Source organism: Schistocerca piceifrons, chromosome 3 (genome assembly GCF_021461385.2).
Source record: "Schistocerca piceifrons isolate TAMUIC-IGC-003096 chromosome 3, iqSchPice1.1, whole genome shotgun sequence".
Lineage (NCBI taxonomy): Eukaryota > Metazoa > Arthropoda > Insecta > Orthoptera > Acrididae > Schistocerca > Schistocerca piceifrons.
The window spans coordinates 520,790,827-520,809,916 of record NC_060140.1 but is presented as its reverse complement, the minus strand read 5'-3'; the positions used below and the strand labels follow the sequence as shown (position 1 = coordinate 520,809,916).

Below are 19,090 nucleotides of genomic sequence, written 5' to 3'. Positions count from 1 at the left end.
TCAGAAAATAACATTCATATACAACACAACTGGCTCTTTTTATTCTCATGCAGTAATGAGTGCCATCAAAAGGGAATCTCAGATTCATTCCATATTTTTACATTTCCACAAGTATTTTGCTAGTGTTACTCACAAGTGGCTTCTAATGTAAATGCATGCCTATGGGTTATTGTCTCACTTGTGTGACTGGATTCATGATCTCCTGTCAGAAAAGTCCCAGTTTGTAGTAATTGGTGGAAAGTCATAGAGTTAAACAGAAGTGATATCGGACATTCCCCAAGGAAGTGATATAATCCCTCTACTGTTTGTAGTCTGTATAAATGATTTAGGAGAATATCTGAGCAGACATCTTGCTGATGATGCTGTTATTCACAGTCTAGCAATGGTATCATAAGATAAAAACCAATTGCAATAATTTAGACAAGATATCTGTATGGTGCGAAAATTGGGAGTTGTCCCTAAATAATGAAAAATTATGAACAAAATAACGTAAACATAACAACATAAATTAGGATGATCACGTAGATAATGTTGTGGGGAAGACAAATGGAAGACTTTGTTTTATTGGCAGAACACTTTGAAGGTGCAACAAATCCCCTAAAGAGACTACCTGTGCTATAATTATCCATCCTTTTCTAGAGTATTGCTGTGCAATATGGGGTCCTTAACAGGTAGGAGTGACAGAGGGCATCCAGAAAGTTCAAAGAAGGGCAGATAAATAGAGGAGAGATTACCACAGATCTGGTACGTTAGTTTGGGTGGCAATAATTAAAACAAAGGTGTTTCTCATTGTGGAAAGATATTTTCATGAAGTTTCAATTTAACAATACTTTGTTGATGCCTATGTGCACAGGGAGAATAGATCATCATCATAAAATTTTAAAAAAATTGGAAGAACTCACACAGAAAGATTTTCGAGTTCGTTTTTCCTGCATGCTCTTCAGGCATGTAACGGCAGAGAGAATGTGTGAAAGTGGTTCAGGCACTTAAGTGTGAGTTGCAGAGTGTTCATGTAGATGTAGATGTGTCCATGCTGTGTGTCCCATTAATATTGTAATGCAACTACAAAAATGGTATTCCCTATTGCATCATGGCCATGTCATTCTGAGATGGCCTGTGAGCTTCAACTACACAGATAGCTATATATCATAGGTGCAACCACATCAGAAGGGTATCTGTTGTGAAGCCAGAGTAACTTATAGCTTCTGAAGAGGGGCAGCAACCTTTTCAGTAATTTCGGGGACAGTTTTATAATTGAAGACTTGGAAAGTAGTTGGAGAGCATGGGCTTGGTGAAAGGAATGAATGGGTAAACTACCTGGTGCTTATGAATGTAAATAATTTGAAGCACTTGGTTTAAGTATCATGAAAGAAAGTTATGAACACAAAAGAGACCTAGAGACAATTAAAGGTTTCGAATAGATTATGTAATAATAAGGCAGAGGCTTATTTATTTTATTTATACACCAAATTCCGTAGGACAAATTGAGGAGCAAATCTCAAAGGTCATGGAATATGTCAGTACATGAAATTACAACATAAATGTAATGACAGATAAAAATAAAATGTTTATGAACCCAAAAAAAGTCAATCCATAAGTTTAAATAAACATAACCAACAATATAACAGGAATCAGCTTAATATTTCAAGGAACTCCTCAACAGAATAGAAGGAGTGACCAGTGAGGAAACTCTTCAGTTTTGATTTGAAAGCACGTGGATTACTGCTAAGATTTTTGAATTCAAGTGGCAGTTTATGGAAAATGGAAGCAGCAGTATACCGCACACCTTTCTGCACAAGAGTTTAGAAACAACATTTTAAACTCTAAAACATTTTAGAGCTAGACCATAATTTATTGCTTAAGAATTGCAGATTTAAACTGAAAAAAAAAATTGGAGAAACATATGAAATAAATCAGATGGATAAACGAACGAATCACTGGTTTTTGAGACTTTCAATGCAAGCCTTAAACAATGATTCAGTGAAACAGGGGATAGGAATACAATAGAGGATGAATGGGTAGCTTTAAGAGCGGAAATAGTGAAATAGCAGTGAATCGTATTGACTAAAAAATGAAAGCTCAGTATGACTCCATGTGTAACTCCCAAGATATTTAGTTTGCTTGATGAAAGGAGAAAACTTAAAAATGCTACAAATGAGTTGGACAAAAAACACAGGTCTAAAACGTTGAGATTGGCAAGAAGGGCAGAACAGGAATGGTTAGAGGCAAAATGCAAGGCTCTAGAAGTGCATCTAGCACTGTAGAAAAGAGAGATGTCATCTATAAGAAAATAAAGAAACCTCTGGAGAAAAAAAAAAAGAAAAACAGGACTGTGAATATCGAGAGCTCAGATGGCAAGCTGGTATTAAGCACAGAAGCAAAAGCCAAAAGATGGGAGGGATCAATAGAAGGACTGTACACAAGGAAGATACGCAGGAGAATATGGTGGTAAGGGAAGAGGAGTTAGGTGGAGATGAGATGGGAAATATGATAATGTGAGAGGAATGTAACAAAACACTGTAAGACCTAAAGCAAAATAAGACTCCTAGAGTAGATGACATTCCCTCAAGGTTATTAAATTCCTGTGTGGTGGGGGACAGGTCAACCCATGATGACAAAACTATTCCATTTGATATACAAGGTACATGAGACAGGTGAAATACATCCAGATTTAAAGAAGAATATTGTAATACGAATCCCAAAGAAGGCAGGTGCTGATTGGTGTGAGCGTTATCACTTTATGTACTGCACACAGTGGTTAGTATCACCAACAAATATTTGTTGTTTAGTAATTGTCATTTCTGGAATATTCTTGAAATTTCTCATGATCATAAAGTTTGTATGTTCTGGAATATTCTATTTTTGTATAAACAGCAGCACTCTTCATCCAGGAGTTTAGTTCTGTGCTGTTGGTGTCAGTAATAAACATGCTTTCAGTCCTAAGTGTTATACTCTATTGACAACCCTGCTTTCTGATTTAGACTTGAGTTTGATTATGTTGTTTGCTGGAGGCATAGGGTACTTTAAAACATCTGCATCAGCATGGCTTCAATAAGGCAATGTAAAAGCTGTCACCTCTACAGACAGGAACCGGAATACAAGCAGTACATCACTCCAAAGGTCCGTATATTCAGGAGACTTGTGGAGTTCAAGTCAACAGTGAGTCAACTGCACGTGATGCAGTGTCTTTTCAGTGATTTTCAGAGTCACTGCTCGTGACCTGATGATGAAATCGCTGAAAGGATTTGACTTAGTCATCAAATACAAAATTTGGGAGACATGATACGTTTAGCAAATGTATATTATTACTTGGAAAGCACAGCCCAGCAGTGGTTTGAGAACAACAAAGTGAAACTCAATAGCTGAGACAAATCCCAAGCCGAAGTGAAGAAAACATTTAGTGACAATCAACAGTAAATCTACTTAGCAGAACAACAGTTGAAGAGAGCCCACTGTCATGGTGAAATGACACCATTTTACATACAGAATATTTTGGCTCAGTGCAACATTATGAATCTAAATGTCACAGAATCCAAAGAAAATAATCCAATGAAAGAGATTCCAATTCTCAAATGTGGGTACTATGTCAATTGTGGAAGACTACCCTGATAGTAAGAGAAGAGCTATAGCATTTTATCGCAACCAGAGTTGTCAGAATGTGCACATAAGAGATAGCAGCTATGAATATAGATCCCATACATCAAGAGATAATGGAGAATGTTGAAGAAGAAGTTTATTGATCATTAGCACCAATCTCTGCCACCAGCTGAATGCCCCATGAAGAGTGGACACGGGCATCTTGAACTTAAGCTGCAGCCATCAAAGGACAATCCAGCATGAGGATGGAGGACAACAAGCTGGCATGTTTTCTTTGTAGATGAGAGACATTGTGCGCTACTGCAAAGAAAGAAGATAAGTGTTCTACAAATATTATGCCTCAAGATGTCAACCATCACAACAGTCCCATTTGTACCAGTCAATTGCAGATGATTATGGTCAACGAGTGGGACGATATAATCAACCAGTGGGATGAAGCCCATTGCCATACCATGGACAAGTGTGCTTCCCAACACACCATAGCTGCTTTTCGTTGCCATAAAGAGGTACCAACCAGTCATCTAGCTGCCAGATTGTGGGAAAAAGTGAGGCTCTTGTCTATGGAGGTGAGACCACCACAGATGAAAATCCTTAGTGGACAACAATTATCAAGATGTCAGTAAGTCTCATTGATGCCATTATTGACAGCCAACCTGTCCTGGTGCTAGTTGAATCTGGCTTCATTTTATGTAGTGTCGAATGCTTGTCATCGATAGCTAAAGAGAATTATTTTTCATGATGCAGAAGCGATTGTGATGAAGGTTGCTAAAGGGAAAATGTAGCCAGGGTACAGGAACATGTTTTGCAAGAATAATTATAAATGACAGAACACAGCCCTTTGAATTTGTCATTTTAACAGAAAGTAGTCATGGTGTTATTCTGGGATGAGACTTTATGTAGGCATCACAAGCAGCCATAGGTTGTTGAAGATCAGAGCTGCAGATTGACAAAGCTATTCCAACAAGCACCCATAACAAGGATTGCTCTGGGTGGTTGTTTGCCATTGAAGAAGACATTGTTATCCCATCATCAACAACCAGATGAGTTCCGTTCTAGATTCTCAGGTAAACTGTGAAGCTTTTGTCATTTGAGAAAAGCTACTCAGGCTCACAAAACAATATCAGTGTTGATCATATGCATTGCAGGTGGTCAAGGAGAACTTTGGATCACTAATTGTCAGGAGCAACCACAACCAATTCCTGAGGGTATGTGCATAAGAACAGTTGAAAAAGTCCAAGATTGGCAGCTCTGAAGAATCATCCTCCGCTAGCACTAAAAACAGTGCTGTGGGAGAAGTTACTATTGAACTGCCAGTAGAATCTGGAGAAGAACATCAGCAAGTGTTAGTCATTTTGTGCTGATTCTTGGACACCTGTAGATCTGGAGTGAGAAATGACAGACCAAGTGGGCCATGGTAAAACACTGTATCAACACTGGGGATCAGCCAGAACTCATATAGCATGTCACAGGCTGAACAATGGTTAATTCAGAAGGATGTAGAGAGGATACTGCAAGATGACATCACTAAACATTCAGAGTTTCCTTGGTCCTCTCTTGTCCTTATGAAGAAGGATGCCATATGGCATTTCTGCATCATGTACTGATGACTGAACAAAATCACAAAGATAGATGTCTACCCATCGTTGCTCATTGAGGACATCCTTGACTGTTTGAAAGGGGCAAACTGTTTCTCAACCACAGAAATACAGATACGCTACTGGCAAATTGAGGTAGATGAAGCTGATTAGGAAAAAGGTTGCCTTCATAACTCCTGATGGCCTCAAAGTTATCTACTTTGGGCTATGTAATGCTCCCACCTGTGAGCATCTGTTGGACAACATGCTTTGATGCTTTAACTGGACAACATGCTTTTGCTAACTGAATGACATTGTCATTTTTTCAAGGATGTTTGAAGAACATCTAAGTTACCTGACAATGTTGTGTGAATGTTCTTGTGAAATATAAATAATTTTGAATTAAAGGATTTCACTCACCGAAGAGCAGAACTGTTGAATTGTCAATAGGAACACAGAAAAAGAAACTTGCTACATTTTGGAGTTATCTTTTTATGAGCTAGAGGAACACACACACACACACACACACACACACACACACACCACACCACACCACACCTGCGTGCTTACAAAAGTCCATCTGGCATCATATAGGAGTGTGTGTGTGTGTGTGTGTGTGTGTGTGTGTGTGTGTGTGTGTTGGCGCACGTGCGCATTGTTATTGTAAAGGAAGAGTGTATTTTATGTTATATTTGTTTTCTTCATTCATTTACGTGTTAAGTACAAATTGAAGAGGTAAGTTAAGTAAACCTTTCTTTGAACATAAAAGTTAAAAACAATTAATAATACATTCATGTATGTTATTTGTAAATATGGATGATTAATTGTGACTTGTTTCCAGTTTACAACGAAAATTTTCTGTAGTGCAGTAGTTGAAGGAAGCTATTTGTTATGACCATTTCCTGCTGGCTGTAATTAACTTTGATTTCAGTATACTTTGCTGCTAAATGTCACTCTAAGTGCCTTTTGTCTGTAACTTAAATGTTCAGGTGTGTACTATACGTGTGTTACCCTCTGTGTACAATGATTTTGTAATGCTGTAAAACCTTTATTATAGGATCTTGATGCTGTGAAAGCATGGAATCTGTTGTCGATTTATTTACTTCATGAGTTCCATGGGTCTGTGACTGGGTTGCAACAGTTTGTTGAAAATGATGATCTTACTGAGAACTTAATATATGATATTTGGACATTTTACAGAAGTGAAAGAATATTTTTGCTGAAATGTATTAACTATATTCTTATCCATCACGATGATGATAAACATCCATTTAAGGTGAGTGGTACAGCATAGTAATTTGCAGACTTCTTTCAGTTAGATAGTTTCTTACAAGTTTGTAGTGTACGTAATGTGTTTTGTTACATAAGTATTATATATTTCTTAAAAGCCATCTTACTGTACACCGTGAGCTGCATGTAAAACCATTTAATTGCCAGACCAGAATTTGAGTACATAGACCATCATCAGTGGCATATATTATGTACATCTATATCAAATGATGTGTGTCAAATATTAAATGTTGATGATGTTATGTGGATCTCTGTAGTACACAAATTGTCATATGTACATATTCTAGCTGTCAAACACTTTAAACAACCACATTTCTTGATAGTGTTGGACACTGCTGTCGTACATTTTATACCCTCTCTACTTCTGCTATCATCAGATGTCCACACCAATTTGAACATCATAAATACTTCATACTTGGCACACACATCATTTTATGGAAATGTAGACAGTACATGCCACAATAAAGGACTATATGCCATAATATTGCTCTGGCAATTAACTATTTTTACATGTAGCTCAATGTGTACAGTAATAAGCCTTTTAGCAAATACTTGCAGAGCTGCAGGCAACCGGGCATACAGAGTTTTCATGTTGTACATTATTGTAGGATAACAGAAGCCAACCCACCCAGGGGGTTCACTGTCCTTTTGTGAGTACGTGCGTGGCGAGCATGGGACCCCGAACTATTGCAGTCTTCCTTCTTTCCCAAGCTGTATTTCCTTTCCCTTTCCCTCCTTTCCTGCCCTTGCTCCTTCCCCTCCACCCTGTCCTCTCCCTCTCTTGGTGTCCTTGTTTATATTGGCCCCACTATCCTCCTGGTTATGTTGGCTTTGCGATTTGGTTTTTTTGTGTAATTACCTCATCCTTCTGGCATCCTCTGGTTCCTCTCTGGGGTTTGACCTCCATTACTAAATTTCTATTCCATAGTGTGAGCCATTTGGGGAAGAGCACCTTACCTAGTGTCTCCGGCGTGTGCCCTCCTCGTTCCTTCCATCTTTTCCTTCACGTCGTTGTCTGATGCTAGGGTACATAGCCAGCATGGTAGCCAGCCTGTGTGGTGAGGTTGCTGTATACCCTTTTGGTTGACCCTGAAAACACAAGGATCGCACTTCTGATACCTGAGCTGTGACCACCTCGTGTAAGCCTAGGAGTGGTTGCTTGTCATCCTGGAGCATCGGAACTCCCGGCAATGGCCGCCGTGCCAGACGGCCCTTGCTGTGGCTGGGTGGCGCTCGTGGGGAGAGCCTGTGATCGGAGTGGGTGGTATCAGGGCAGACACTATGCAAATGAAATGCATACAGATCATGAACTCTAGCTGTTCTTCTACAGCCATCTCTTTGAATGGAACTGATTCTTTTAGTGCTGCTTCTCCTGACCCTTCGGCCTTCCCTTCCATGGCTACCCCCTGGGGAGAGGGTCAGGCTCGTCGGCTAGGGGTGAAACCTTTCCCCCGCTATCTGGTTTGCACCAGGACTGATGGTGTTACTTTAACCTATATCAAACCTTTATTTCTTGTGGAATGCATTGAAGACAAGTTTGGCAAAGTGGGCTCTCTGAGCAACACACGATCAGGTTCGTTGTTGATCAAAACTGCTTCAGCTGCCCAGTCTGCAGCCCTTTGTGCATGCGACCATCTTGGCACAATTCCTGCATCCATTACCCCCCACCACTCTTTGAATATGGTTCAAGGTGTAATTTTTCACAGGGACCTCATCATTCAAACTGATGAGGAACTTAGGGACAATCTAGGACGGTGGGGTGTTCACTTTGTTCGGCTTGTTCAGAAGGGTCCGAAGGACAATCGGGTCATTCCATGTCAAATCAACACATTTTAAATAAAAATTTGACCTCACCCTCGTAGATTTTGCTGAAAGTTGGTATATTTATAGTGGGTGCTGAAATACCAAATTTCAATTTTTTACCTCAAACCATTCCTGAAATATGGTCATGTAAACTTTTCAAAAACTGGCCAAAAATGTGTGAATGGACTTTTTTTAAATTGCCCTAGGAGCTGCCCTAATTGAGCTAGAGAGCTGGGAAAGGTGTCATTGTGCAGCATTTTGCATGCTCTTTCCAGGGATATGCCACAAAACATAGCTTCTAATTAATAACATTTTTCAACATACTAATTAATATTTTGATTTAATTTTTTTACAAAAAGTACATAATTGAAAATTTTCAAAATATTTCCATAACTACTTTATACTGTTGTAAATCACATGGGAAAATATAAATGTGGGATGATGATGGGTTCATTGTTAAAAAAAATTATTCTGGACTCTTGTTTTCCACTAACAGCCATAGTTTGACCAAAGTGACTGTTAACGAACAGGAATTTCATTAAAATATACTGAAAGGTAAGTAAAAAAGTACTGGAAATATCAAAATATCACTTTCTTGAAACAAAACTAAACAACATTTTCTATAATTGATTGCTTATTTTTTTTTAGTTTTTTACAGTTTAAACTAATAGTCTATTAACTGACAAAACAAAATGTTAAGTGTGGGACCTATAGCTAAGATTTAGGTAAGGGGTGAAAAACTTGTAAGTACACTATTGATATAATACTTCTGGTCCAAAAATGCACATTTCATTAGCACAGACTTTAGCCACTGTATGAAGTCTGAGCATGCTTGTGTTCCTGTGTATGTATGCAGCAGGCTGTGAACAAGCTGAAACAAGCACAGTGCTTGATGTCCGTACAGTCATCCAGAGACAGGAGCCATTGTTGAGAGGATATAAGACTGTTACCTTCTAAGGCTTAATGTGCCTACAGCATTATTGTGCACTGCGGTTTTAGTACAAATCAATTGTTACCCCTGTGTTGACCAGTTTGTAGCTAGTATATTTAATAGTTCATTTACAGGTAAATCTAGAAATTGAAGGAGAGTTTATAAGTGGTTTTTGTATCAATATGGAACCAATTAAAAAGTGCAGTGCTGTAAGAGTGCAGTGTTGTAATCCATTGAAGAAGTCAAATCATTTTATTAGAGACAGAAAAAAACTGAGAAATGTCACAGCATGGATGCCCAAATTATTTCCACAAATACCTAGTGGTGGCAGGATTTGTGATAAATGTAGGAAAGATGTAACCACATTGAAAAATACGCCAGAGCCCATCAGTGATAAATGTTGAAGAAGATTCTTCTGGATCAGAAATAATCCCAGACCAAGACCCTGGCTTCACTGCAACTTCAGTGGTTGTTCAAATACTTAACACATCTCTTGAAGAACTAGGTGAGTCCCCAATTGATAAGGAAAAAATAACATCTAGGCATTACACCAAATCAAAAGTGAAAAAAATCTCATCAGTGACACAAACTTTTTGTTGCTGCTGAACCTTCATCAGATACTGATGAATCTGTTCTTCAAAATCTCAAAACAAACTTTAATAATTCTGTAAATAGAGCAAAAAAAGTAATCATTCTTACAAGTTTACCTGAAAAGTGGAGTGTCAGAAAAATAATGAGGGAATTTAATGCTCCTAATTACATTGTTCGGCAGTCCAAGAAAATTTTGAAAGAGAAAGGATTCATGGAAGGGCCAAAACCAAAACCAGGGAAGTGTTTACCAACAGAAACTGTCAAAACTTTACATTCATTTTATGAAAATGATGAAGTTAGCCAGGCAATGTCAGGTATTAAAGATTGTGTGACAAATACAAAAACAAGTGGAAGTAAAACAAAAATATCAAAGAGACTTATTTTGTGTAACCTTAAAGAAGCTTACAAACATTTTAAAGACAAGTTTCCTTACATAAAAATAGGTTTCTCTAAATTTGCTGAGTTGAGACCTAAACATTGTGTATTCACTGGCTGGAGTGGCACACACACTGTATTTGTGTGCACAACTCACCAAAACATAAAATTAATGATAGAAAATGCCAAAATAAATACAGTAACAAACAGCAGCTTAAACAATGATAAGCAGTGCATTGCAGAAATGCTTTGCAACCCATCATCAGTTGATTGCAACATCGGAAACTGTGAATATTGCCTATGAGAAACTGTCATATGTAAAATTTTACAAAACTGTTGATGAAAACATAATTGAACGAGTTCAGTTCTGACAGTGGATGTCAGTTGACCGCTGTAATCTGGAAATTGTTCAGAAAACTTCTGAAGAATTCATACATTTATTTTGTAGTAAGATGTCTACTTTCATTCCGCATGACTTCATTGCCAAGCAACAACGAACATTCCTTAACTCCTCAATAAAAAACCTTATGGAATCTGAATTTGTCATATGTGATTTTTCGTAAAATTATAGTATAGTTCTACAGGATAAAGCTCAGAGTTACCACTGGACAAGACAACAGATCCTTTTGTTATATATTACAAACAGGAAGACAAAGCTGAGCATATGAGCTTTGTCACTGTTTCAAATTGCGTGGAGCACATTATAGTTGTGGTTTACACCTTTCAGAAGAAGCTTATTTCTTATCTAACAAATTTCAAAAGCTTCCAAAAAGATGTACTATTATTCTGATGGTTCTGCAGCTCAATACAAAAATAAGAAAAAAATTCCAGACCCTTTGTCACGAGAAAGACTTCAACATAAAAGCTGAGTGGCACTTTTCAGCCACAGCTCATGGGAAAGGGCCTTGTGATGGATAGGGGGTTCAGTTAAGAGACTGGCAGCTCGTTCCAATTTGCAAAGGCCATACTAAAATCAGATCCAAACCCGACAAGATCTATTTCAGTGGGCAGTAGGTAATATCACAAATGTTGATTTTGCATGTTCCACTCAAGAAGACAATGCTGCTTCACAAATATTATTAAAAAGCTGGCTTGAAGAGACATTGACAATCAAAGGAACACAGCAATTTCACAGTTTCATTCCCAACATTATACCAATCTTAATAGTCAGATACTTTTCAGGTGATATGCAGAGCTGGGAGGGGGAAGTAACTAACACCAGACAAACTGAAGTTATAAGATGTATCAGGCTATGTCACCACTGTATATGGCAGAAACTGATGGCTTGGGTACATTTTTGAAAAAAAAAAAAAAAAAGAAAAGAAAAAAAAACAAAGAACTTGATGAAGTGAAAATAACTTTTCTTCATCCATGTGGACCAAATAAGTCATTCTCCTATCTGGGACATGCAGATGTTCTGTGTGTGTCAGTTGAGGATGTTCTCACAAAAGTAAATCCATTTACCGACAGGGAGAACGTACATTCTTAATGAAAGCAATGTAAACCAAACCTAGTCGGCTTTATTAAAATGTAATATGTGAAGTTCCAAGACAATTTATTGGGAAACTGCTTTCAACTCAAAACTTAGTTTTTGTCTCAGGTTAGTGTTCATGTATATTTTATAGAAAGTTGTTTCAAAATTATTGTTAGTACCTGTTGTGTTAAAAAAATTTAGCTATGTACAGATACCTGTTACTCAGAAAACAAGCATTATATATTTAACTTGTTTAATAGTTCCATTTCAAACATCATGGACCAGAACTATTATGTAAATACTTGTACTTATTCATACTTTATTTCAGTTTGTAGTTAAATGCTCAATTTCTTGTTTTTGTTATATCGGTTAATATACTGTTAGTGAAGTTGTATGAAATTAAAATAGGCAATCAACTTAATTATAAAATATGCTGATTAGTTTTCGTTTAATAAGGTGATGTTTTGATATTTCTAATACTTTCTTTACTTACCTTTCAGTATATTTTAAAGAAATTCCTGTCTGTTAAAGATCAATTTGGTCAAACTAGGGCTGTTAGTGAAAAACAAGAGTCCGGAATAATTTTTTTTTTAACAATGAACCCATCATCATCCCAGATTTATATTTTGCCATGTGATTTACAATAGAATGAAGTAGTTATGGAAATATTTTGAAAATTTTCAATTATGTACTTTTTGTAAAAAAATTAAATCAAAATATTAATTAGTATGTTGAAAAATGTTATTAATTAGAAGCTATGTTTTGTTGTACATCCCTGGAAAGAGCATGCAAAGTGCTGCAAAATGACACCTTTCCCAGTTCTCTAGCTACTGAGCGAGGTGGCGCAGTGGTTAGACACTGGACTCGCATTCGGGAGGACGACGGCTCAATCCCGCGCCCGGCCATCCTGATTTAGGTTTTCCGTGATTTCCCTAAATCACTCCAGGCAAATGCCGGGATGGTTCCTCTGAAAGGGCACGGCCGACTTCCTTCCCCATCCTTCCCTAATCCGATGAGACCGATGACCACGCTGTCTGGTCTCCTTCCCCAAACCAACCAACCAACCAACAAGTTCTCTAGCTCAATTAGGGCAGCTCCTAGGACGTTTAAAAAAAAGTCCGTTCACACATTTTTGGCTGGTTTTTGAAAAGTTTACATAGCCATATTTCAGGAATGGTTTGAGATAAAAAATTGAAATTTGGTATTTTTCTTAGTGTCAGTGCCCACTATAAGTATACCAACTTTCAGCAAAATCTAAGAGAGTGAGGTAAATTAGGTGTGTTGATTTGACATGGAATGACTCAATCGCATTGATACTGTTGCCTTTATCCAGGCCTTTGAAGGGGATACCCTCCCTGAGAAGGTCAAGATTATGGTTTATCGATGTGACGTGAGGCCGTACATCCCACCACCTATGAGATGTTTTAAGTGTTTCTGTTTCGGACATATGTCTTCCCACTGTTTGCAGACCCCTCTCTGAGGATGACTGTGGACATCCACTCCTTGAGGGGAGTCCCTGTGTTCCCCCTCCTGTGTGTGTTAATTGTCATGGCAATCATTCTCCACATTCACCAGATTGTCCGGCTTATAAGAAGGAAAAGAAGATACAGGAGTATAAGTCCCTTGATCGTCTAACCTACACTGAGGCTCATAAGAAGTGTGCATGTCTTCATCCTGTGTCAGTGATGTCTAGCTATGCTTTAGTTACATCTTCACCCCTTCCTCCCCCTTCCTTACCCCTACCTTCCCCCCTGCCTGCGGTTTCCACACCCTCCAATGCGATTCCCACACCCTCCCCTCCGGGCACCGCTCCCCCTCCCCAGCCGGAGAAGTGTCCCACTTCTTTGACATCTGCCGGTCATGTTCACTCCTCCTGGGACCCCCCCTTCCCGGACCCTTCCAGGCCAAAGGTCTGCTGCCACATGAGAACCACGGTCTGTGGGCCCCCAGCTCGCCCACTCTATTTCTGATCCATATCTTGCTGCAGCTGGCTTGCTTTTGTAGTGCAGCCCTCCTCGATCTCAAACAGAAGAAGAAACATAAGTGCCGGGACAATGAGCCTCTGGGGTAATCAGAGGTCCCCTCCCCACCTTCACAATCTAACTCTGACCTACTGTTCATGGATGTTGCCCCCTCCTTGTCACTGATGGATGGTGACATGGCGGCATGACTGGCTTTAGCCTGTTCACCCCCCATTTGAATCATCGTTCTGTGGTTATCCAACGGAATTTTAATGGATATTACTGTCACCTTCCGGAGTTGAAATCCCTTATTTCGTTTTACTCTGCAGCTTGTGTGGTCCTACAGGAATGTCATTTTACTGATCATCACTCACCAACCCTCCTTGGGTTCTGTGCTTTCCTCCGAAATCGGGTCGGCCCCCTGCAGGCCTCTGGTGGTGTTTGTATGTTGGTCCGTACGGACATTGCTAGCACATGGATTCCTCTTCAAACTACATTTGAAGCAGTTGCTGTTAGCATCCACCTGGACTCTAGGGGCAAATTTTGCAATCTTTATCTCCCTCCTGTCAGTACTCTTACACCTGCAGCCTTAACTGCCCTTCTTCAGCAGCTTCCTCCTCCCTTCCTCCTCCTCGGGGATTTTAATGCTCATCATCCATTGTGGGGCAGTACATTTCCATCTAGTCAGAGTCCTCTCATAGACCAGTTTCTTGCAGACCACGACTTGTGCCTTCTTAATGATGGCTCCCCTAGCCATTTCACTGCCGGTCATGCTATCTTTCTCTTTCTTCTCCTTCCCTCCTCCCTTCATTACACTGGTCACCACACGCAATAGTGACCATTTCCCACTAATTCTCTCGCTACCTCCTCGCTCCCCGATGGACAGGTTACCTCGTTGGTCTTTCCAACGCGTCGATTGGCCTCTATATACTGCACAGGTCATTTTTTCTCCCTCTTTGTCAGGTTGTATTGATGATGTCGTACATGACGTGTCTGATGTGATTGTTCATGCTGCTAACCCTGCTTTCCCTTGCTCATATGGACCATTTCGTCGCCAGCAAGTCCCATCCGTGGTGGAGTATGGCCATTGCCATTGCCATCCGTGATCGCCGGCGAGCTTTGTAACACCTTAAGAAGCACCCATCCGCTGTCAGTCTTATTACTTTTTAACGCCTTCATGTCAAAGCCCGTTAAAACAGAGCACTTTCTTCTTCTCATGATATGGCTCCATTCATAACCAATTGCTTCAACATATCAGTGCTCCACAACGACAACATCTTCTCCGAGTAATTAATCGTATTTAACTCCAGGTGACTTCCCTTCTCAGTGGAGGGATAGCATCATGGTTCCCATCCTTAAGCATGGTGAGAACCCTCGCTTATCGAAAGCTATCGGCCAATTAGTCTGACAAATGTTGTAGCCCGTCAGCTCAATTGGGTCCTCAAATCTCAGAATCTATTGTCCCCTTACCAGGGTGGCTTCCGAGAGGGAAGGTTTTTATCCACCCGTTCCTGTTCCGTCGGTCGTTCAGGGTTCAGGCTGGTACTGTTTTTAGTTCTCCACAGACCCAACAGAACGCCATCCCACAGGGTTCTGTACTGAGTGTACTTCTTTTCCTCATTGCTATAGATGGACTTGTGGCCTCCGTCTGTCCTTTGGTCACCCCCTGCTCCACATGTGGATGATTTCTGCATTTGGGTTAGTTCCTCTTCAGCGGCCTCTGCAGAGCGGCAGCTCCAGGGTGCGTGCCTCTGCATGGACCGTCTCATATGGGTTTCAATTCTCTCCTTTAAAATTGTGGGTGGTCCACTGGTCCACTTCTGTCGCCGTACTCCAGTCCACCCCGATCCAGAACTCTACCTCGATGCATAACGATTACCTGTGTGTCGCTGTATTATGATCCACCCCGAACAGGAACTCTACCTAAATGCACAACTATTAACTGTGGTCCCACAGTTTCGTTTCCTGGGTCTTCTTTTCGACAACAAGCTCACTTGGCTGCCTCATACCAGACTTCTGAAGATAGTATGCATCCGTAAACTCAATGTCCTTCGCTTCCTTGCCCACACCTCTTGGGGTGTGGATTGTTTCACTCTTCTCCGCCTTCATCGGTCTTTAGTGCTGTCTTGCTTGGATTATGGTTATCAAGTTTATGGTTCGACTGCTCCTCCCACACTGCGCCTCCTGGACCCGGTCCACCATCGTGGTATCTGTTTGGCCACTGGTGTCTTCCCTACTAGCCCTGTTGATAGTCTCCTGGTTTAAGCTGGGATCCCCCCCCCCCACCTCCTCCCTTTCTGTTCAGCAGTCCCAGCTTCTGGTTTCTTATGCAATCACTGTCCATTCCTCTCCCAGTCATTCTTCCTGTTCTATCCTGTTCCCAGGCAAGGACATCGCCCACCTGATTCCTGCCCTCAGGCAGGTTTACCGGTTGCATCGCTTTACCGTGATTTTCAGCTTCCTTCTTTGTCCTGTCTCCCACGTTCACTCCCCCTCCCCCAATTCAACCCTTGGTTAGTTCCTCGTTCCTGGATTCAGATAGATCTCCACTGAGGTCTGAAAGATTCTGTTCCCCTGATGGTGTTCCATTGTTTTTTCCGCCAAATTTTATGGAAGTTTCGGGATGCTGTTGTTTTTTTACACTGATGGCTCTTACCTTTACTAAATAGTCCCAACTCGACTGCATTTTGTTATGTACAGACTCAATGAGTGGTCTTCAGGCTGTTGATTGGTGTTTTTCCTACCATGCCTTGGTCTTGCCCATCCATGACCATCTCGCTGATCTTCACCATGCTGCTTGTTCCATTGATTTCCTTTGGGTCCCTGGCCATGTGGGTATCCCAGGTAATAAGCTTGCTGATTGTTTGGCTGGGGGAGCAGTCACTTAGCCCCCTTCTCTGTAACCCCTCCTGCAGCGGATTTACAGCTTCATATCAAATCCCACTTCACACAATCATGAGCCAACTCTTGGGAGGCTACCTCCCTGTGTAATAAACTTCATGCAATTAAGGTGACATCAGTCCCATGGTGTTCTTCCTTCCGCCTCTCCCAAAAGGACTCGACCGCCCTGTGTCGTCTCTGCATTGGCCATACCAGGCTGACCCATGGTTTTCTTTTGTGAATTGAGCCACCCCCACTTTGTGGTTGTGGAGCCTTCCAGTCAGTAGCCCACATTTTGGTGGAATGCTCCCTTCTTTTGGCTCTGCCTACTAAGTACAGATTTCCCCACATTTTACCTTTAATGTTGGCTGACGATTCCTGGATGGTTGAACTGGTTCTCAGTTTCCTTCATGAAAGTGGTTTTTTATTTTCAGTTCTAAGGTTTTTAATCTCCCTCTGCAGTAGTGGCAGGGCGATGAGGTTTGGGGTGTCTCCCACTGTAAGCTGTGTTTGGAGATTCCTGACTCCCCTCCCTGGCCAAGATTCTCTTTTCTTTTCCTTTTACTCTGTTTTATCGCTTTTTGGATTTGGTTAGTTTCCTTTTACAATACACACTTCTACATTCTATCAGTTGAATGCTTTTGAATAGCAGGTGGTTTTGCCTGTACTGCATCAGAGGTGGGATATTTCCTGCTTGCAGCATAGCCTTGGGGTTGCCCACTTGCTGACTTCCCTCCTTTTGTTTTCACCATTGACAACACAACTGCACTTTTACATTTTTTAGCCTTTTACCTTTTATCGTTATGACTCTTCTGAGATGTAAATCTGTCCGAATAGACCACCTTTGAAACAAGGGACTGATGACCTTGCTGTTTGGTCTCTTCATCTTCAATCAATCAACCAACCAACACAAGCCAATTTACAATTTTGTGTAACCCCTGTTTCGGTGCGATTGCATGCAGAGGACATGCAGTAGAAAATATTTAGATGAATAACAAAACCAAATATGTAATCCATTTGCATTCTATCAGCTACAAGTTTCTAAATAAAACTTATTTTATCTGGTAGAAGGAGTTACAAAGAGGAATAATTAGTTTGCTTTCAAATAAGGTTTGCCTGCACATAAGATACTCCTAGCCATTAGGTAAATAAGGTAGCTTGGTATCAGGAAAATCCAGGATGGAAAATGTAACAATATTTTGAAAAGGATAATTGCTACTCACCATATAACGGAAATGCTGAGTCGCAGATAGGCACAACAAGAAGACCGTCACAGAATAACCTTTCAACCAACAAGGCCTTCGTCAAAAGTAGACACCCCCCCCCCCCCCCCCCCACACACACACACACACACAATGACCACGGTATCTGCTAGCTGAAGTGAGACTCAGCTGCCAGAGACTGTGGTCGCGCGCGCCCATTTGTGTGTGTGTGTGTGTGTGTGTGTGTGTGTGTGTGTGTGTGTGAGAGAGAGAGAGAGAGAGAGAGAGAGAGAGAGAGAGAGATTATTATTCTTTGTGCTATGCACTTATTTGGTTCTACTACACCAAAATAATAGTTTCTAATCTGGCATCCATGGGAAAAGGGGATAGGCTGCTCCTTGGCTCTTAAAATGTTGGGAAAATGGAAAATTGTATAAAAACTTATTTATTGTTATCTCAGAAACTGTTGTTTGGAAGCAGCCAGTTGTTATTACTTTCAGTATAATTATTAATATTGCCATATTGATTTTAATATTACAATGAATAAACTATTATCTGCAATGTTTGTGAAAGTGTTATAATGTTGAGAAAATCACATTTCTTATTTTTTTTTTATAAACTATCATTTTATGCCCTGGAAACTTACGGCAGTACTCAGAAACAACCTGAAGCACATTATCCATAAATTTTTTATTGTAGTCCTCTGTGAGGTTTTTGTTGAAGATAAATTACTTACACCTTAATTCACATATCCACTGAGCATGGTCAGCATTCACAACTGTGCGTCACACAGTCGATACAATGTTCAGCCCTTGACTGCTAAAGTTGAACAAGCTGCAGAGCTATCTGAAACACAGTGGTCTATTGTTCTGTGGCAAATACATTTCGGAGCACTCTGCCTGTGCAATCAGATGGTAGTTCTGCAATTTGTTCGTGTCAGAAATGAACAAGACATGTCTTGCCCTGATAGAGCTCTACCTAAAGAACTACAACAGCAGCATTACACATAGGGTCCATGGAAAGACATAGCAGCAAAATGAAGATACCAGTTCATGAACTTCTTTACTGGCTTCCTAGAGAAGAGAGAAGTCTTGAACAAAGAAACATCACACAAAAAGTTTTGGTATGTATACATTTACTAAATATATGGAGTGTGTATAGCTTGCATATTTGTAATTATGTAATACTGAGAATACACACATAATCACTGGTGATGTATTACTTTATTTTACTTGTCTGAGCAATTTTTAAAGCAGGTTTTCTTTACCATAAACATTTTGTTTTATTAAAACAGCAACAGTGGTGTGCAAGTTGCTGATGTACAAGGTTTTTAGGTGCGTAATAGTTCATTTATGAAATTGATTAAGTCTGACAAGATACTTGTAGGTTTAGTATTGTGTATTTATGGGTGC

General features: G+C 40.2%; 1 protein-coding gene across 1 annotated transcript in view; it reads left to right on the top strand.

Moving 5' to 3' along the window:
• LOC124787979 (nucleoporin Nup188) overlaps window positions 1–19,090 on the top strand; it is a 264,531-nt gene that overhangs the window by 25,316 nt on the left and 220,125 nt on the right. The window contains exon 3 of the mRNA XM_047254995.1: window positions 6,229–6,447. Within this exon, the coding sequence (XP_047110951.1) occupies window positions 6,229–6,447 (219 nt within the window). The remainder of the gene's footprint in view (window positions 1–6,228; window positions 6,448–19,090) is intronic.